General features: G+C 51.1%; 3 protein-coding genes and 1 non-coding gene across 6 annotated transcripts; 2 read left to right on the top strand and 2 right to left on the bottom strand.

Annotated features, from left to right (window-relative positions):
- Positions 1-5,466: 5,466 nt before the first annotated feature.
- On the bottom strand, positions 5,467-7,911 carry CUNH11orf98 (chromosome unknown C11orf98 homolog). Of its 2 annotated transcripts, none has more exons than XM_058438824.1 (4): positions 7,777-7,911; positions 7,501-7,616; positions 5,886-5,983; positions 5,467-5,809 (listed from the first exon to the last, which is right to left on the bottom strand). In XM_058438824.1, the coding sequence occupies exons 1-4, from the start codon at positions 7,819-7,821 to the stop codon at positions 5,700-5,702; spliced, it is 369 nt and encodes a 122-aa protein (XP_058294807.1). In that variant the 5' UTR covers positions 7,822-7,911; the 3' UTR covers positions 5,467-5,699. The 2 variants fall into 2 exon arrangements, with proteins under 2 accessions (XP_058294807.1, XP_032009009.1); XM_032153118.2 differs by having other exon boundaries at positions 7,501-7,625; positions 7,783-7,879.
- Positions 7,912-7,972: 61 nt separating this feature from the next.
- Positions 7,973-9,703, top strand: CSKMT (citrate synthase lysine methyltransferase). Of its 2 annotated transcripts, XM_032153116.1 has the most exons (3): positions 7,973-7,984; positions 8,314-8,614; positions 9,033-9,703. In XM_032153116.1, exons 2-3 carry the CDS (start codon positions 8,548-8,550, stop codon positions 9,686-9,688), a joined length of 723 nt encoding a protein of 240 aa, XP_032009007.1. In that variant the 5' UTR covers positions 7,973-7,984; positions 8,314-8,547; the 3' UTR covers positions 9,689-9,703. The 2 variants fall into 2 exon arrangements, 1 of the variants encoding a protein (XP_032009007.1); XR_009213542.1 differs by lacking the exon at positions 7,973-7,984 and having other exon boundaries at positions 8,008-8,614; positions 8,991-9,175.
- LOC116470053 (small nucleolar RNA SNORA57) lies at positions 8,092-8,240 on the top strand. Its single transcript, XR_004248483.1, has one exon. It is a non-coding gene; the product is annotated as a small nucleolar RNA SNORA57 (small nucleolar RNA).
- Positions 9,704-10,033: 330 nt separating the features above from the next.
- LBHD1 (LBH domain containing 1) lies at positions 10,034-12,156 on the bottom strand. Its single transcript, XM_032153117.2, is given in 5 exon segments — positions 10,034-10,155; positions 10,157-10,271; positions 10,273-10,384; positions 11,380-11,542; positions 11,621-12,156. Coding segments are annotated over 5 exon segments (627 nt in total). The 5' UTR covers positions 11,771-12,156; the 3' UTR covers positions 10,034-10,068.
- Positions 12,157-18,000: the final 5,844 nt, after the last annotated feature.

Consider the following 18,000-nt stretch of genomic DNA (forward strand, 5'->3'; position numbering starts at 1 on the left):
TTTTTTGTATTTTTAGTAGAGACAGGGTTTCACCGTGTTAACCAGGATGGTCTGAATCTCCTGATTTCGTGATCCGCCCGCCTTGGCCTCCCAAAGTGCTGGTATTACAGGCGAGAGCTACACTCGACTTCTAACAGCTCCTAGAACACAATAAGCTACTTTTCCCTGTTAGGCACAGAGAGAACAAAACTATTAAGGATTGAGCATGCCAAGCTGTTGAAAATGTCTTTCTTTCTCTTTCCTATCTCCTCCTCTCCTTTCCTTACTGCATCTGAACACAGTTCAATTTCTTTTTTTTTTTTTTTTTGAGATGGAATCTTGCTCTGTCGCCCAGTGCAGTGGCGCGATCTCGGCTCACTGCAAGCTCCGCCTCCCGGGTTCACGCCATTCTCCTGCCTCAGCCTCCTGAGCAGCTGGGACTACAGGCGCCCGCCACCGCGCCCGGCTAATTTTTTTGTATTTTTAGTAGAGACGGGGTTTCGCCGTGTTAGCCAGGATGTTGACTTTGTGATTCGCGAGCCTCGGCCTCTCAAAGTGCTGGGATTACAGGCTTGAGCCACCGCGCCCGGCCTTCTTTTTTTTTTTTTTTTTTTTGAGACAGAGTCTCGCTCTGTCGCCCAGGTTGGAGTGCAGTGGCACAATCTCGGCTCACTGCAACCTCTGCGTTCCAGATTCAAGCGATTCTCCTGCCTTAGCCTCCTAAGTAGCTGAGACTACAGGCATGTGCCGCCACACCCAGCTAGTTTTAGTATTGTTAGTAGAGACAGGGTTTCATCATGTTAGCCAGGGTGCTCTAAAACTCCCGACCCCAAGTAATCCGCCCACCTCAGTCTCCCAAAGTGCTGGGATTACAGGCGTGGGCCATCACAACCGGCCAGTTCAATGTTGAAAGAATACTTTTCCAGTGTTTAAAACTGGACATTAGCCGGGCGTGGTGGCTCATGCCTGTAATCCCAACACTTTGGGAGACCGATGCGGGTGGATCACTTGAGCCCAGGAGTTGGAGGCCAGCCTAGGCAAAATGGCGAAGCCATGTCTACAAAAAATAAAAAACGGCCAGGCATGGTGGCTCACACTTGTAATCCCAGCACTTTGGGAGGCCAAGGCAGGCAGATCACGAAGTCTGATCTCCTTCATGATCAGAGACCATCCTGGCCAACATGACGAAACCCTGTCTCTACTAAAGATAAAAAAACTTAGCCGGGCGTGGTGGCGCATGCCTGTAATCCCCCCTACTCGAGAGGCTGAGACAGGAGAATCGCTCTAACCCGGGAGGCGGAGGTTGCAGTGAGCCGAGATCATGCCATTGCATTCCAGCCTGGGCAACAGGGCAAGACTCCATCTCAAAAAAAATAAATAAGGCCAGGCACAGTGGCTCACGCCTGTAATCCTAGCACTTTGGGAGGCCAAGGCGGGCAGATCACAAGGTCAGGAGATTGAGACCATCCTGGCTAACATGGTGCAACCCCATCTCTACTGAAAATACAAAAACTTAGCTGGGTGTGGTGGCGTGCGCCTGTAATCCCAGCTACTCAGGAGGCTGAGGCAGGAGAATCGCTTGAACCTGGGAGGCGGAGGTTGCAGTGAGCTGAGATTGAGCCACTGCACTACAGCCTGGGTGACAGAGCAACACTCTGTCTCAAAATAAATAAATAAATAAATAACTTTGCTGGCCATGATGGCATGCACCTGTAGTCCCAGCTACCTGGGAGGATGAGGTGGGAGGATTGCCTGAGCCCAGGAGGTCCAGGGTGCAATAAGCAGTGATCGTGCCATTGCACTCCAGCCTGGGTGACAGAAACTACGTCTCAAGAAAACAAACAAGGCCAGTCGTGGTGGCTCACACCTGTAATACCAGCACTTTGGGAGGCTGAGGTGGGTGGATTACCTGAAGTCAGGAGTTCGAGGCCAGCCTGGCCAACATGGTGAAACCCTGTCTCTAGTAAAAACACAGAAATCAGCCGGGTTTGGTGGCATGCACCTGTAATCCCAGTAATCCCAGCTACTTGAGAGGCTGAGGCAGGAGAATCACTCCAGCCTGGGCAAGAGAGCGAGACTCCGTCTCAAAAAAAAAAAAGAAAAGAAAACAAAAACCACTGAACATTAAGTGAAATATTGCACAGGGAAAACAACTGGACATAATGCTTTTTCACTAGTGAAATTGCTGACTCCAAGTTCTTAGACAGGGAAAGTAATAGGTGAGTCTGGAATATGTTATTGTGCCAGAAAGCAATGAAGTGCTCAAATACTGTGGTTGTGTCACATGGACTTAGGGACCAATTTGAAGAAGCTATCATTTGCCAAACTTGTCATAATTTCAGCATGAAAAAGTGTTAGGAATAAATTATAACATTGGAAAAAATCTGTAAATTCATAGTGATAATAAAAAAGGGGCAGGGCTCTTCTTTTTTGTTGTTGAAAAGTCTTGCTCTGTCACCCAGGCTGCAGTGCAGTGGCACGATCTCAGCTCACTGCAACCTCCCCTTCCCAGGTTCAAGTGATTCTTCTGCCTCAGCCTCCCGAGTAGCTGAGACTACAGGTGCAGGCCACCACACCCGACTAATTTTTTGTATTTTCAGTAGAGACGGGGTTTCACCATGTTGGACAGGCTGGTCTTGAACTCCTGACCTCAGGTGATCCCCTGGCCTCAGCTGCCCATAGTGCTGGGATTACAGGAGTGAGCCACCATGCATGGCCTGGGCTCTTCTTTATAGAATGTCATAGGAATAATATGAATGAATGAATGACAGTATTGGAAAATCACCATTTTGTAACACAGTAATAACTAATTCAGGTAAAGATCATCATGGCTACTAAACCATTGGGTGGGCCAGGCACGGTGGCTCACACCTGTAATCCCAACACTTTGGGAAGCCGAGGTGAGTGGATCATTTGAGGTCAGGAGTTCAAGACCAGCCTGGCCAATATGGTGAAACTCCACCTCTACTAAAAATACAGAAAAATGGCCGGTGCAGTGGCTCACGCCTGTAATCCCAGCACTTTGGGAGGCTGAGGTGGGAAGATCAGCTGAGGTCAGACTTCGAGACCATCCTGGCCAACATGGTGAAACCCCGCTCTACTAAAAATACAAAAATTAGCTTGGCATGGTGGCTGGCGCCTATAGTCCCAGCTACTCGGGAGGCTGCGGCAGGAAAATCCCTTGAATATAGGAGGCGGAGGTTGCAGTGAGCCAAGATCACACCACTGCACTCCAGCCTGGCGACAGAGGGAGACTCCATATCAAAATAAAATAAAATAAAATAAAAAATACATATTAGGAGGCCGGGCGCGGTGGCTCACGCCTGTAATCCCAGCACTTTGGGAGGCCGAGGCGGGCGGATCACGAGGTCAGGAGATCGAGACCATCCTGGCTAACACGGTGAAACCCAGTTTCTACTAAAAATACAAAAAATTAGCCGGGCGAGGTGGCAGGCGCCTGTAGTCCCAGCTACGCGGGAGGCTGAGGCAGGAGAATGGCGTGAACCCCGGGGGGCGGAGCCTGCAGTGAGCCGAGATAGCGCCACTGCACTCCAGCCTGGGTGAAAGAGCGAGACTCCGTCTCAAAAAAAAAAAAAAAAAAAAAAAATACATATTAGGTATTTAATCAATGTTAAATGTCTTAGCTATGACTACAGTATTTTGGCTACATAGAAGGATGTCCTTAGGAGTAAGGTTTCATGTTGTCTATATTTGACTTTCAAAGGATTTAATTCAATAAGGACAAGAAAAATGCAGATACACAAGTGTAGCACGATGTTAATAACTGGTAAATCTAAGTAGAGCCCCCCATATATGGGGGCTCATTTTACTAATCTCTTTGCTGAAAGTTTTTTTTTTTTTTTTTTTTTTATTACATCCTAGCAGTTTGGGAGGCTAAGGTGTGTGGATTGCTTGAGTCCAGGGGTTTGAGACCAGCCTGGGTAAAACTCCGTTTCTACAGAAAATTTTTTAAAATTAGTCAGGGGTGGGCCAGGCGCGGTGGCTCACGCCTGTAATCCCAGCACTCTGGGAGACCAAGGCGGGTGGATTACGAGGTCAGGAGATCAAGACCATCCTGGCTAACACGGTGAAACCCCGTCTCTACTAAAATTACAAAAAATTAGCCAGGCGAGGTGGCGGGCACCTGTAGTCCCAGCTACTTGGGAGGCTGAGGTGGGAGAATGGCACGAAACCAGGAGGCGGAGTTTGCAGTGAGCCGAGATCCCACCACTGCACTCCAGCCTGGGCAACAGAGTGAGACTCCGTCCCAGAAAAAAAAAAAATCAGTCAGGGGTAGTGGTGTGTGCCTGTAGTCCCAGCTACTCAGGAGGCTGAGGTGTGAGGATTGTTTGAGCCCAGGAGATCAAGGCTACAGTGATCTGAGACTATACCACTGCACTCCAGCCTGGGCAACAGACCCTGATGCTTATAAAGCAATAAAATACATATAAATACATACATACATATGAAACATATACATATAAAAAACACAGGCCAGGCGCGGTGGCTCATGCCTGTAATCCCAGCACGTTGGGAGGCCGATGTGGGAAGATCACAGGGTCAGGAGTTGAAGACCAGCCTGGCCAACATAGTGAAACCCCGTCTCTACTAAAAAATACAAAAAATAAGCCAGGCCTGGTGGCAGGCGCCTGTAATCCCGGCTACTCGGGAGGCTGAGGCAGGAGAATTGCTTGAATCCGGGAGGCAGAGGTTGCAGTGAGCCGAGATTATGCCATTGCACTCCAGCCCGGGCTATAGTGTGAGACTGTCTCAAAAAATAAATAAATAAATAAATATATATATATATATATATAATTAAAATGAAAACATTTTAATTTTTAAGGTAGGTAAGGGGTCTTGCCTACCTTAGTCACACAGGGGCAGTGGCAGAACTGGTATCAGGACCTTTACCTCTGCCATCCCTACAATTATCTATATTTTTCGAGACAATGGCTCACTCTGTTGCCCAGGCTGGAGTGCAGTGGCACAATCTTGGCTCACTGTAACTTCAACTTCTCAAATAATCTGTATCTTTGTCATAAATGGAAAGTATCACTCGCTAAGGAGACAGATGAGATCATAGTACACTACAGCCTTGAGTTCCTGGCCTCAAGCAATACCCCTGTAGGCAACCTCTGCCTCCCAGGTTCAAGCAATTCTCCTGCCTCAGCCTCCAAGTAACTGGGATTACAGGTGTGCACCACCATGCCTGGCTAATTTTTTGTATTTTTAGTATAAACGGGGTTAGCCAGGCTGGTCTCGAACTTGTGACCTCAGGTGATCCACCTGCCTCGGCTTCCCAAAGTGCTGGGATTATAGGCGTGAGCCACTGCACCTGGCCAGGCACCACCACTCTTGAGGGCAGAGGCTGGCATCTTGTTGCATTTGCACAAGGAAGCTGTGGGTACTGCTTCCTCACTGTCTTGTTTCCATACTCACCAATCTTTTCATGACCCATCCCCATTCCTACATTTAATCACACACATCTCAGAGTGCTAGGGCTTTATTACAAATGGAGTTGACTGCTAGAGAGGCCCTTCTCCAATCTTTCTTCTATACCTTCTTCCCTCCCAAAGACATCCCTCTAGGGGAGGTCAGTAGGCCATTAGGCAGGAGGAAATCTGGAGAGTGAAAAGGGGCACTGCTTTTGTCAAAGTCCTCTGAAACAACCACTGAGTCTGAAGGCTGGCTCCAGTTGAGAATCTTCTAGTGGAAGAGGTTTAGCTCTCATCTTCAAGGTCCTTCATTTCTACATCCTGGGGGGCTTTTGTCTTCTTTTGCCTTTTGAGCTGTGGTTCACTAGTCCTGGCTGGCTTTGAAGGGGCTTCCACTGAGTAAAGGGAAGAAGGAAGTATTAACCCAAATAAATCCAGGATTCCCCTCACCCACCTCTGTCCCAGCCTCACCTTCCATGGCTGCCTTCTCTTTCTGGGCAAGCCGGATCTGCTGGAGGAGTTTTCTGCGCTTCTTCCCTGACAGAGTAATGTTGGCACGTGCACTGGACCTGATGAGTAAGTGGAAATAAAGATAGCTAGGTGAACCTGAACCAACCGAGGTCACACAAATAGTTCTGGCTGTAGAAAAAGTATTAAATAAATATAAATAGTAATAGAAACCCTAAATATTTACATTGAAGAAGCTAATGAAAGGACATAGATCGGGGGCGGTGGCTCATGCCTGTAATCCCAACACTTTGGGAGGCCGAGGTGGGCGGATCACCTGAGTCAGGAGTTCAAGACCAGCCTGGCCAACATGGTGAAACCCTGTCTTTACTAAAAATACAAAAATTATCCGGGTGCAGTGGTGAGCGCCTGTAATCCCAGCTACTTGGGAGGCTGAGGCAGGAGAATAGCTTAAACCCAGGAGGCAGGGGTTGCAGTGAGCCAAGATCACACCACTTCACTCCAGCCTGGGCAACAGAGGGAGACTCTGTCTCAAAAAAGAAAAAAGAAAGAAAGAAAGGACATAGAAAGTAATTAACGGGATGGGAACTCTTCCTCAAGACACAGGAGGCCTTGAAACTTACAAGTGAAACCCTATGAGTACCTTTGGGAAAATTCATCGAGTTTTATGCGCCTATGTGTGCACTTTTCTGTATGTAAAAATAAGTTTACTTATAAAAATCTATGTGAATGTATAACATTATTTGGAGAGTGGAGAGTCAACAGATTTCCTGATCTTCTTCTTCTTCTTCTTCTTTTTTTTTTTTTGAGACAGAGTCTCACTGTGTCGCCCAGGCTGAAGTGCAGTGGCGCTTGCTCGCTGCAACCTCCGCCTCCCAGGTTCAAGCAATTCTCCTGCCTCAGCCTCCCGTGTAGCTGGGCTACAGGTGCCGGCCACCACGCACGGCTAATTTTTTGTTTTTGTTTTTGTTTTTGAGACGGAGTTTCGCTCTTTCACCCAGGCTGGAGTACAGTGGCGCGATCTCGGCTCACTACAGGCTCCGCCCCCCGGGGTTCACGCCATTCTCCTGCCTCAACCTCCCGCGTAGCTGGGACTACAGGCGCCCACCACCTCGCCCGGCTAATTTTTTGTATTTTTAGTAGAGACTGGGTTTCACCGTGTTAGCCAGGATGGTCTCGATCTCCTGACCTCGTGATCCGCCCGCCTCGGCCTCCCAAAGTGCTGGGATTATAGGCGTGAGCCACCGCGCCCGGCCAAGGCTAATTTTTGTATTTTTAGCAGAGACGGGGTTTCACCGTATTGGTCAGGCTGGTCTCCAAATCCCGACCTCAGGTGATCCGCCCGCCTCAGCCTCCCAAAGTGCTGGGATTACAGGTGTGAGCCACCGCCCCCAGCTGTCCTGGGATTCTTAACAGAATCCAAAACCCAAAGAAAGGTTGTCTGCTACAGGTATTGTGAGAGGCTAGCAGAGCTTAGAAACTAACAGCCGACAGACATTCCCCGCATAAGCGTCAGTGCACAAGGAGGTGAGCTGAGAGGTGAAGCTGCTCCGGAGCTCTGCAGGGAGCAGGGAAGACTTGGTGGGGACGACCAACAGGAAGAGGGTCTAGTACTCACGCCCGCTTCTTGAGGTGGTGCCGCGTGATCAGCCCTTGGTCTATCACAGCCCCGACCACCCGGTGCCTCAGACGCCGCTCCCGATTCAACACCCGCCGGCGTTTGAACAGCTTCTTCTTCAGCTCCTGCCGGGGAGAAAGATGCGAATCAGATGGAGTGGGCTCGCCGCGACCTGGAGCCCCTCCACCAGGCAACCCCGGCCCCCCATTGATCCCATCTCGTGCGAGATAAAAGAGCTCGGGGAGGCTTGAGGAAACAAAGTCGCGGCCCCCACACAGTCACCGTTCGGGGCCGGTTGATCTTTCCCCCGGGAGCTCCCATAGTCGCTATTCCACGCCAGTTCACGGTCCGTACTTCCGCTCAGTGCCGGATCCGCGAGGCTCCGCCCCGGCCTTCCGCGGGCCAATCGCAACTCGGGGGCGGGTCTTTAGGCTATATAAAGGAGCTCCGCGGTGCTAGAGGTCTTTCGGAGGGCGGTTAGCTGGTAAGTGTGGTTTTTGCTGTAGTAGCCAGAGTGGGCGGCTGGGAGTGGTGGGGGTGCCGGGAGGAGTAGAGGTGCCGGATGGAAGGCCCTGGGCGGGGCCTCAGGACCCTCCTTTTCTTGGCGGGGATCGGGCTTGTGGTACCGCTCCCCGTAATGTACGGAGGAAGAGGGAAAGGGCTCTGACCCCCTCGGCGTCATGTCTTCGGTGCTGGCGGCTTCCCATCCGCTGGTTCTATCCTCAAGCGTCGGGACACTGGGAATCTCGGAGGACAATCGAGATCCAGCTGGCTCCTCCATCAGGGTGCTCACATTTTGTCATTTGATTTCAGGTCTGCGGACGCTGTATACCCTCTTCCACTTCCGCTGCAGCCAATAGAGGCCGTTCCTACCATAGTCAGTCTGTGTGCGCGTTGTTTTTTCCGAGACTGCAGAGTTCGGGGAAGCTGTACGCTGCCTTTCGCTACGCGGAATTTGCAGATTTTCCCCTGGATCTCAGGCCTCTGGCTGGAGTAGGGTGGACGCTTCACATAAGGTTCTCTGGTCGAACTTCCCCGAACCTCCAGATGGCCGCGCTGCGTCGAATGCTCCACTTGCCGAGCCTGATGATCGGGACGTGCCGCCCCTTTGCGGGTAGGGAGGTGGGGGCAGAATGGGAAGGGCAAGGTGGGTTCCTCCTGACTCAGGAGTGTAGTCCCCGAAATTGTGATTCTCAAACCCTACGGTGGGCCGTGCGCGGTGGCTCATGGCTGTAATCCTAACACTTTGCCAGGCCAAGGCCGGCAGAGCGCTTGGCCCAGGAGTTCCAGACCAGCCTAGGGCAACATAGCGAGACCTCGTCTACAAAAAAAAATTAACCGGGCATGATGGCGCCTATAGTTCTAGCTACTCAGGAGGCTGAGGTGGAGGCTTCAGTGAGCCATGATTGTGCCACTGCACTCCACCCTGGGTCACAGAGTGAGAACCTGTCTCAAAAAAACCCCAGTGTGTATATGCGCCGTTTTTGCAGTGGCAAGATAGACCAAGTGACACCCTCCAACCGTGCCCACAGGCTCACTGGCTGATAGCTGCCTGGGGGACCGCTGTCTCTGGGATCGGCTGCATGCCCAGCCTCGTTTGGGCACTGTCCCCACCTTCGACTGGTTCTTTGGATACGAGGAAGTTCAGGGGCTCCTACTGCCGTTGCTGCAGGAGGCACGGGCTGCCAGTCCTCTGCGAGTGCTGGATGTGGGCTGTGGGACCTCCAGCCTATGTACAGGCCTCTACACCAAATCTCCACACCCAGTGGATGTGCTGGGGGTGGACTTTTCTCCTGTGGCTGTGGCCCACATGAACAGCCTCCTGGAGGGTGGCCCAGGCCAAACACCTCTATGCCCTGGGCACCCTGCCTCCAGCCTCCACTTCATGGATGCCGATGCCCAGAACCTGGGGGCTGTGGCTTCTTCAGGCTCTTTCCAACTACTGCTGGACAAGGGCACCTGGGATGCTGTTGCCCGGGGAGGTTTGCCTAGGGCTTACCAGCTGCTATCAGAATGCTTGACGGTTCTAAACCCTCAGGGGACCCTGATTCAGTTCTCAGATGAGGACCCTGATGTGCGACTGCCCTGCCTGGAACAAGGGTCCCGTGGCTGGACTGTGACTGTGCAGGAGCTAGGCCCGTTCAAGGGCATCACCTACTTTGCTTACTTGATTCAAGGCTCTCATTAAAGACATTTTAGTAGTCCTGACTAGTATTTCTGTGGGCAAGGAGAGGGCTGAAGAACTGTCTTTGCAAGCTATCTGGCTGCGAAGTGAGAATTTGAGTCCTGGCTTCCACATTTACTAGCTGGGTGCCATATTGCTGAATGTTTCTGTTCCCCAGTTTACTCATCTGCAGAGTGGGAATAACCTGGAGCTATGGGGATTACATATAATGATGTGTGCAATGTTTAGCACAAGATGAATGCTGAAAAGAGAAGGTACAAGTGGGTCATTCCCCAGTTTCAACTAACTGGAGCTCCTAAAAGCAGCAGACAGGAACTGAATCCAAACCCCTGCGCTGACTGACTTGTATAATCTAGTGGCCTAACCTGTAAGCCTCATTTTTCTCACCTGTAAAAGGACATTGTGAGAGGATGGGTATAAGGAGCTTCATAAACCTGGATGAGATATTTGAGGGAGAGGGAACAATACTTAACCCTCAAAGCTATTAGGAGGCAGGAGATGGGAATATACCACAAAGCCGCTTCTACAAACACAGGAGTCTGTTGGTGAGTCCCAGAAGGGACAGTGGTTGCTGGCTTCCAGACACTGTGTCCTCAAGAATCCAGCAAGCATCTTCATCATTCTGGTCCTGCCCCCAGCTGAGTCCAGCGTTAAATGTTCTTAAAGGACTTTTAGGGTCCTGTGGGCTCCAAGTCCAGCCTGGGATGGAGGAAGAGAGGGGAGAAAAATATTACTCTTAAATTATCAAATTACAAAACTAGGCCAGGCATGCTGGCTCATACCTATAATCAGCACTTTGGGAGGCCAAGGTGGGCAGATTGCTTGAGCCCTGGCAATAAAGTGACACCCCTAACTCTACAAAAACAAATTAGCCCAGGATAGTGGCACAGGCATGTAGTTCGAACTACTCAGGAGGCTGAGCTGGGAGGACTGCTTGAACCCTGGGAGGTCGAAGCTGCAATGGGCCAGGATAAGCTGCAGCTTGCTGCTGCACCCATCCAGCCTGTGAGGTGGAGTCTGGCTCTTGCCCAGGCTGGAGTGCAGTGGCGGGATCTCAGCTTACTGCAAACTCCGCGTCCCAGGTTCACACCATTCTCCTGCCTCCCGAGTAGCTGGGACTACAGGCGCCTGCCACCACGCCTGGCTAATTTCTTGTATTTTTAGTAGAGACAGGATTTCACCGTGTTAGCCAGGATGGTCTCGATCTTCTGACCTCATGATCCGCCCCCCTTGGCCTTCCAAAGTGCTGGGGTTACAGGCGTGAGCCACGGCGCCCAGCCTTAATCTGTACTTTTGAAACATTTACATTGCTGCGGGAAGAGATAAAATAACCCCAAGACTGGCCAGCTTGGGAGGCTGAGGCAGGAGAATGGCGTGAACCCGGGAGGCAGAGCTTGCAGTGAGCTGAGATTGCGCCACTGCACTCCAGCCTGGGCGACATAGCGATACTCAGTCTCAAAAAGAAAAAAAAAGTACAGATTAAAGGATGGCACCCATTCTGATACCAGAACTGCTCTCTACGATTCTTCAACTTTGCCAACTGCCTTGACTTTTCTCTCCCACATCTTCACATTTATTGAGCACCTGCTCTGTGCCTGGCACTGCTGAATGCAGGTACCGTAACTGACTTCCATCTTGGCTCTGCCCAGAACATTCAGATCACAGTGGCCCCCTGAATTAGCCACCTCCCTCACCTGGCTCTTCACTTTGGTCTTGGAAGAAGGCCTCAGCATCCTCTTCCTCACCATCAGTGAGCAGCAGCAGCTCCTCATGGGGCAAATGGAGATCCCCACTCTCTTCATTCACCTCAGTGGCTTCCACCACAATAGACGGCAGATGGGACTTTTGAGAGAAATCCTGAATAGGGACAGCAGGGAGGTTGGGCCAAATTGGAGGGTAAGCCAGCTGCCAGACACAGGGTGAGGAAGTACTAACCTGAATGTGCTGGTGACCTTCGATCTTGCCAATTTTTCCTCTGTCCCAGAGAGGGTTGGGCAGCCTGGGACTTTCTGGGTACTGGGAGGAGCCTGGGCTATTTCTAGTCCAAAGCCCATCCTCCTTGCTTCTCCCTGGCACAAGGGCCATGGTGGTGATTCTTAGAGTGCAAGATGATTGAACTCAGAGGAGAGTACTGCTGCCCAGTGCACCCCACAAACTGTTCCTTTAATCTTCTTTGGAGCCTGGCCCCTTAAGCACTGACTGTGCTAAGCTATTATGGGCTTTCAGGGGAGGGGAAAATGCCCAAGAGGTGAGATAGGATCTTTATTTCTACTTATTCCTTGGAGACACTGGGATCGCAGCAAGGGTAGGAGACAGGGTACCTGGATTTAAAGCCCTGTGGGCCAAGAGTTGTGATAACCAACTTGGAATTTCCTGACTCCTTTGCTTACTGATTTTTCCCAACCTGGTATGTTTGTTATTTAATGAATATTTATATGGTGTTTACTCTTTGTCAGGAGCTGTTTTTTTTTTTTTTTTTTTTTTGAGACGGAGTCTCACTCTTTCACCCAGGCTGGAGTGCAGTGGCGCGATCTCGGCTCACTGCAAGCTCCGCCTCCCGGGTTCACGCCATTCTCCTGCCTCAGCCTCCGGAGTAGCTGGGACTACAGGCGCCCGCCACCGCGCCCGGCTAATTTTTTTGTATTTTTAGTAGAGACGGGGTTTCACTGTGTTAACCAGGATGGTCTCGATCTCCTGACCTCGTGATCCACCCGCCTCGGCCTCCCAAAGTGCTGGGATTACAAGCGTGAGCCACCGCGCCCGGCCTGTCAGGAGCTGTTTTAATTGCTTTACATATAACTCATTTAATTATCCTAAAACTATGAGACAGGTACTCTTATAAGCTTCATTTTCTGATGCAGAAACCGGGGCACAAGAACTTGTCTATAATCACACAGCTAAGAGGTGTTTTCTTCTGTAAAGCAGGATTCAATGTGTTACACGAATCCAGCCTTTTAGTGGTTGAAAACAAAGCAAAACAGCTGGGCGCGGTGGCTCACGCCTGTAATCCCAGCACTTGGGAGGCTGAGGTGGGCAGATCACGAGGTCAGTAGTTCGAGACCAGCCTGACCTACATGGTGAAACTCTTTCTCTAGTAAAAATACAAAAAATTAGCCAGCCGTGGTGGCGGGCGCCTGTAGTCCCAGCTACTCGGGAGGCTGAGGCAGGAGAATAGCATTAACCCGGGAGGCGGAGCTTGCAGTGAGCCGAGATCACGCCACTGTACTCCAGCCTGGGCAGCAGAATGAGACTCAGTCTCAAAAAGCAAAAAAGAAAACGAAGCAAAACAAAAAGCAATACCAGCCGGGCATGGTGGTGCACGCCTGTAATCCCAGCTATTCGAGAGGTTGAGGCAGGAGGATCGCTTGGGCCCTGGAAGTCGAGGCTTCAGCGAGCCACGATCGTGCCACTGCACTCCAACCCTGGGCGACCGAGCGAGACCTTGTCTCCAGAAACAAACAAAACCACGCCCACACACTAACAAGAAGAACAAAACCAAAAAAACCCTAAACAATACCAGGTGTGTACCATGACGAGAAAAGGAATAGGTTGTTTGTAAAATAAATGTTAAAGTAACTATTACCCATTTCTCCAACCAGTACACTTGACTTTGAGTGTTTGTTCCAAAGTTGAGGGGATGGAGAGGGATGTGTATGTGTGTGGATGCCCTCCATGCGCTGTGTTGAAAACGCGCGGGTGATTGCAGAAAACCACAGAGCACAGCTCGGGCCTCTACTGATCGGGAAACGTCGGAAGACAGAAAAATGGACAATCATAAAACCCACGGCAACCATGAAGACATGCACTCTCCCCCTAGCAATCCCACCCCGGAATTGAGGACACAGGGTCCCCGCGCTCAGCCCTTGGTGCCAGCACTTCTTGGACACCCTCAACCCCCTCAGCTAAACCTGAGACCCAGGCGCTCCGGATTCTAAACCTTTCCTTGAGCAGGTCCTCTCTAGCCGGCCGCTTATCTATGGTTTCTGCTATAGGGCGCTCTAGCCTGCGCGAAGGGGTAGTGAGACCGCGCGGCAACAGCTTGCGGCTGCGGGGAACTCCGGTGGGCGCTCCGCTGGCTGTGCAGGCGGCCATGGATTCCTTGCGGAAAATGCTGATCTCGGTCGCATTGCTGGGCGCAGGGGCTGGCGTGGGCTCCGCGCTCCTCCTTATCGTGACCCCGGGAGAGCGGCGGAAGCAGGAAATGTTAAAGGTAGAAGCAACTGGTACTCCTGAGGATGGGTGGGCGGGTGGAGAGCCCCGGACTGGAGCTCCTGCGAACTCCCCCTCCTGCCCTCAGGAGATGCCACTGCAGGACCCGCGGAGCAGGGAGGAGGCGGCCAGGACCCAGCAGCTATTGCTGGCCACTCTGCAGGAGGCAGCGACCACGCAGGAGAACGTGGCCTGGAGGAAGAACTGGATGGTTGGCGGCGAAGGCGGCGCCGGCGGGAGGTCACAGTGAGATCGGACTTGCCTCCGTGGGCGCCGGACCTTGGCTCGGGCGCAGGAATCCGAGGCAGCCTTTCTCCTTCGTGGGCCCAGCGGAGAGTCCGGACCGAGATGCCATGCCAGGACTCTCCGGGGTCCTGTGAGCTGCCGTCGGGTGAGCACGTTCCCCCCAAACCCTGGACTGATTGCTTTAAGGTCCGCAAGGCGGGCCAGGGCCGAGACGCGAGTCGGATGTGGTGAACTGAAAGAACCAATAAATCATGCCCCTCCACCCAGAATGAGCCCTGCAGTCGACACTTACCAATGCTTAGAGACCCGTGGTCGGTGCTGGGGGCGCGGCCTGGAGCTGCTGCATGTCTCACCCCACCAGAAGAGGCTGATCCCAATAGGTATCCGACCACATTTTCTTTTTTTTTTTTTTGAGACGGAGTCTGTCACCCAGGCTGGAGTGCAGTGACACGATCTCGGCTCACTGCAAACCTCCGCCCCCGGGTTCAAGCGATTCTCCTGCCTCCGCTTCCCGAGTAGCCGGGATCACAGGCGCGCACCACCAAGCCCAGCTAATTTTTGTGTTTTTAGTAGAGACAGGGTTTCACCATGTTGGCCAGCCTGGTCTCGAACTCCAGACCCAGGTGATCCACCCGCCTCGGCCTCCCAAAGTGCTGGGATTACAGGCGTGAGCCACCTCGCCCTGCCGCGGCCACATTTTCTTTTTCTTGTTTTTGAGATGGAGCCTTGCTCTTGTCGCCCAGGCAGGAGTGCAGTGCGCAATCTTGACTCACTGCAACCTCTGCCTCCTGGGTTCAAGCTGTTCTCCTTACTCAGCCTCCCCTGTAGCTGGGATTACAGGCGTCCGCGACCACGCCCAGCTGATATTAGTTTTAGTAAAGGCGGGTTTCATCCTGTGGCCAGGCTGATCTCGACCTCCTGACCTCAGGCGATTCACCCCTCTCAGCCTCCCAAAGTGCTGGGATTAGAGGCGTGAGCCACTGCGCCTGGCCAACCACATTTTCAAAACAGGTCATGTGGTGTCAGGCTGGAGTATACTTCCAGGGATAACTGTGGGACATTCTTAAAATCTGAACTGTCCTGGAAAGTCTTGAAGTAATGGATGCCTACAGAGGACACTCAGGACTCCTGTCCTTGGAGGGAGATTGGAGGGGCATCCAGCACTTAACATATGCCACAGTGCTTTCTGTGGCCATTATTTAACCTCTGGTTAAACAAGCTTAAGAGGCTGACTTACTAGTAGTAAAAGGAGTGTGCTTTGAGTCACAGATCTGGGTTCAACTCCAGCATGTTACAAACCCCAGCCCTGTTCTATGAAAGGTCATAACTACGAGGATTATTGTAAAACATTAATTTAGAAATGTAAAGTGGTCTCTAGTCTCTGAATCTGGTCAGGATTTATTGGAGCTGCCACTGAGGGGATGAAATAAGTGGGGTCAAAGCCCCACAGCCTAGTCAACCTCTTTTGTTGCTCCTCTTTTTGTCTATCCTGTGGTTCCTAAGCAAGACTGCAATTGAAAAAAAAGGCTGCTGTTACTAAAGTCAGAACACCAAATAAAGCTTTTTTTTTTTTTTTTTGAGACAGAGTTTCTCTGTTTTTGCCCGCGCTGGAGTGCAATGGAGCGATCTCAACTCAATGCAACCTCCGCCTCCCGAGTTCAAGTGATTCTCCTGCCTCAGCTTCCCCCGTAGCTGGGACCACAGGGGTGCACCACTACGCCAGGATAATCTTTGTATTTTTAGTAGAGACAGGGTTTCACCATGTTGGCCAGGCTGGTCTTGAACTCCTGACCTCAGGTGATCTGCCCGCCTTGACCTCCCCAAGTGCTGGGATTACAAGCATGACCCACCGTGCCTGGCCCCAAATAAAGCTTTCTAACACTGGGGTGTAAACCCAGATATGAGTATTGGTGCTTTTCAGCTGCTGGAACACGTGTTACATGTGATCTTTACAGAGTAACTGTGGCCTCTCTCCTAGTCCAGGAAGGAGAGGAGTCAAGAGCAGTTTGACAGGGTGGGGTGATCAGCAGCCAGAGGGGACTATCATAGAGAAGCTCATCACTGCTTCTTGGTTGGTTTTAAAAAGCAGAGAGAAGCGCCAACATGGTGAGACCCTGTATCTACTAAAAATACAAAAACTAGCTGGGCATGGCGGCACGTGCCTGTAGTCCCAGCTACTCGGGTGGCTGAGGCAGGAGAATCGCTTGAACTCAGGAGGCAGAGATTACAGTGAGCCGAGATCGTGCCACTGCACTCCAGCCTGGGTGACGGAGTGAGATGTCGTCTTAAAAAAAAAAAAAAAAAGGCCGGGCGCGGTGGCTCACGCCTGTAATCCCAGCACTTTGGGAGGCCGAGGCGGGTGGATCACGAGGTCAAGAGATCGAGACCACGGTGAAACCCCGTCTCTACTAAAAATACAAAAAATTTGCCAGGCGCGGTGGCCAGCGCCTGTAGTCCCAGCAACTCCGGAGGCTGAACCCGGGAGACGTTGGTTATAATGAGCCAAGATTGCACCACTGCACTACAGCCTGGGAGCTAGGGCAAGACTCCACCTCAAATAAGTAAATAAAATTATCCTTTTAGTAGCTAATGCTTACTGGGGACTTACTAGGTACCAGACACTATGCTAAAGCATCTTATACCAGCATTATGTAACCCTCATGACAATCCCAAGAAACAGGCACTATTATCCCTATTCTATTAAGCTAGGTTTTCTGGGTAAGATGTGAAATAACTTAAATGACATCACTAAGGTAGCAAAGCTGAAGGAAAAGTATAAGGATTTTGCTGACTATAAGTAGAAAAGTTGGTTTGATGATGCAAAGGGTCCTGCTAAAGTTGCCTGGAAAAAGGTGGAAGAGGAAGATGAAGAGGAGGAAGATGAATAAAGAAACTGTTTATCTGGCCAGGCACAGTGGCTCAAGGCTGTAATCCCAGCACTTTGGGAGGCAGAGGCGGGCAGATCACCTGAGGTCAGGGGTTTAAGACCAACCTCACCAACAAGGTGAAACCCTGTCTCTTAAAAAAAAAAAAAAAAAATTAGCTGGGCGTGGTGGTGCATGCCTGTCTCAAAACTTCGTCTCAAAAGAAAAAAAAAAAAGTTTATCTGCCTCCTTGTGAGTACCTTAAGAGTAGGGGAGCCCTGTAATGGACACATCTCTTATTTGAGAAGTGTCTGTTGCCCTCGTTAGGTTTTTTTTTTTTTTTTTTTTTTTGAGATGGAGTTCACTCTTGTTGCCCAGGCTGGAGTGCAATGGCACGATCTCGGCTCACTGCAACCTCCACCTCCTGGGTTCAAGCGCTTCTCCTGCCTCAGCCTCCTTAGTAGCTGGGATTACAGGCATGCACTACCATGCCCGGCTAATTTTGTATTTTTAGTAGAGACAGGGTTTCTCCATATTGGTCAGGCTGGTCTCAAACTCCCGACCTCAGGTGATCCACCCACCTTGGCCTCCCAAAGTGCTGGGATTACAGACGTGAGCCACGGCGCCCAGCCCTCATTAGGTTTAATTACAAAATTTGATCATGATCATATTGTACAGTCTCTGAAAGTGCTCTAGAAACTGTCAGTGGTGGCTCACGCCTGTAATCCTGGCACTTTGGGAGGCCGAGGCGGGTGGATCACCTGAGGTCAGGAGTTTGAAACCAGCTTGGCCATCATGGTGAAACCCTGTCTCTACTAAAAATACAAAAAATTAGCTGGGCATGGTGGTGCACGCCTGTAATCCCAGATACTTAGAAGGCTGAGGCAGGAGAATCCCTTGAACTCAAGAGGTGGAGGTTGCAGTGAGCCAATACTGTGCCACTGCACTCCAGCCTGGGTGACAGAGCAAGACTCCATTTAAAAAAAAAAAAAAAAA

Source organism: Hylobates moloch, unplaced genomic scaffold, assembly GCF_009828535.3.
Source record: "Hylobates moloch isolate HMO894 unplaced genomic scaffold, HMol_V3 SCAFFOLD_5, whole genome shotgun sequence".
Classification (NCBI taxonomy): Eukaryota; Metazoa; Chordata; class Mammalia; order Primates; family Hylobatidae; genus Hylobates; species Hylobates moloch.

Excerpts from the sequence above, each read along its gene's own strand:
- CUNH11orf98 (XM_032153118.2), bottom strand. The coding sequence starts at position 7,821 with ATGGGAGCTCCCGGGGGAAAGATCAACCGGCCCCGAACG. Across the intron at positions 7,626-7,782 it reads AGATCAACCGGCCCCGAACG|GAGCTGAAGAAGAAGCTGTT; the intron begins GTGACTGTGTGG and ends TCTCCCCGGCAG. Across the intron at positions 5,810-5,885 it reads AGAGAAGGCAGCCATGGAAG|TGGAAGCCCCTTCAAAGCCA; the intron begins GTGAGGCTGGGA and ends CCCTTTACTCAG.
- CSKMT (XM_032153116.1), top strand. The coding sequence starts at position 8,548 with ATGGCCGCGCTGCGTCGAATGCTCCACTTGCCGAGCCTGATGATCGGG. Across the intron at positions 8,615-9,032 it reads GACGTGCCGCCCCTTTGCGG|GCTCACTGGCTGATAGCTGC; the intron begins GTAGGGAGGTGG and ends CCGTGCCCACAG.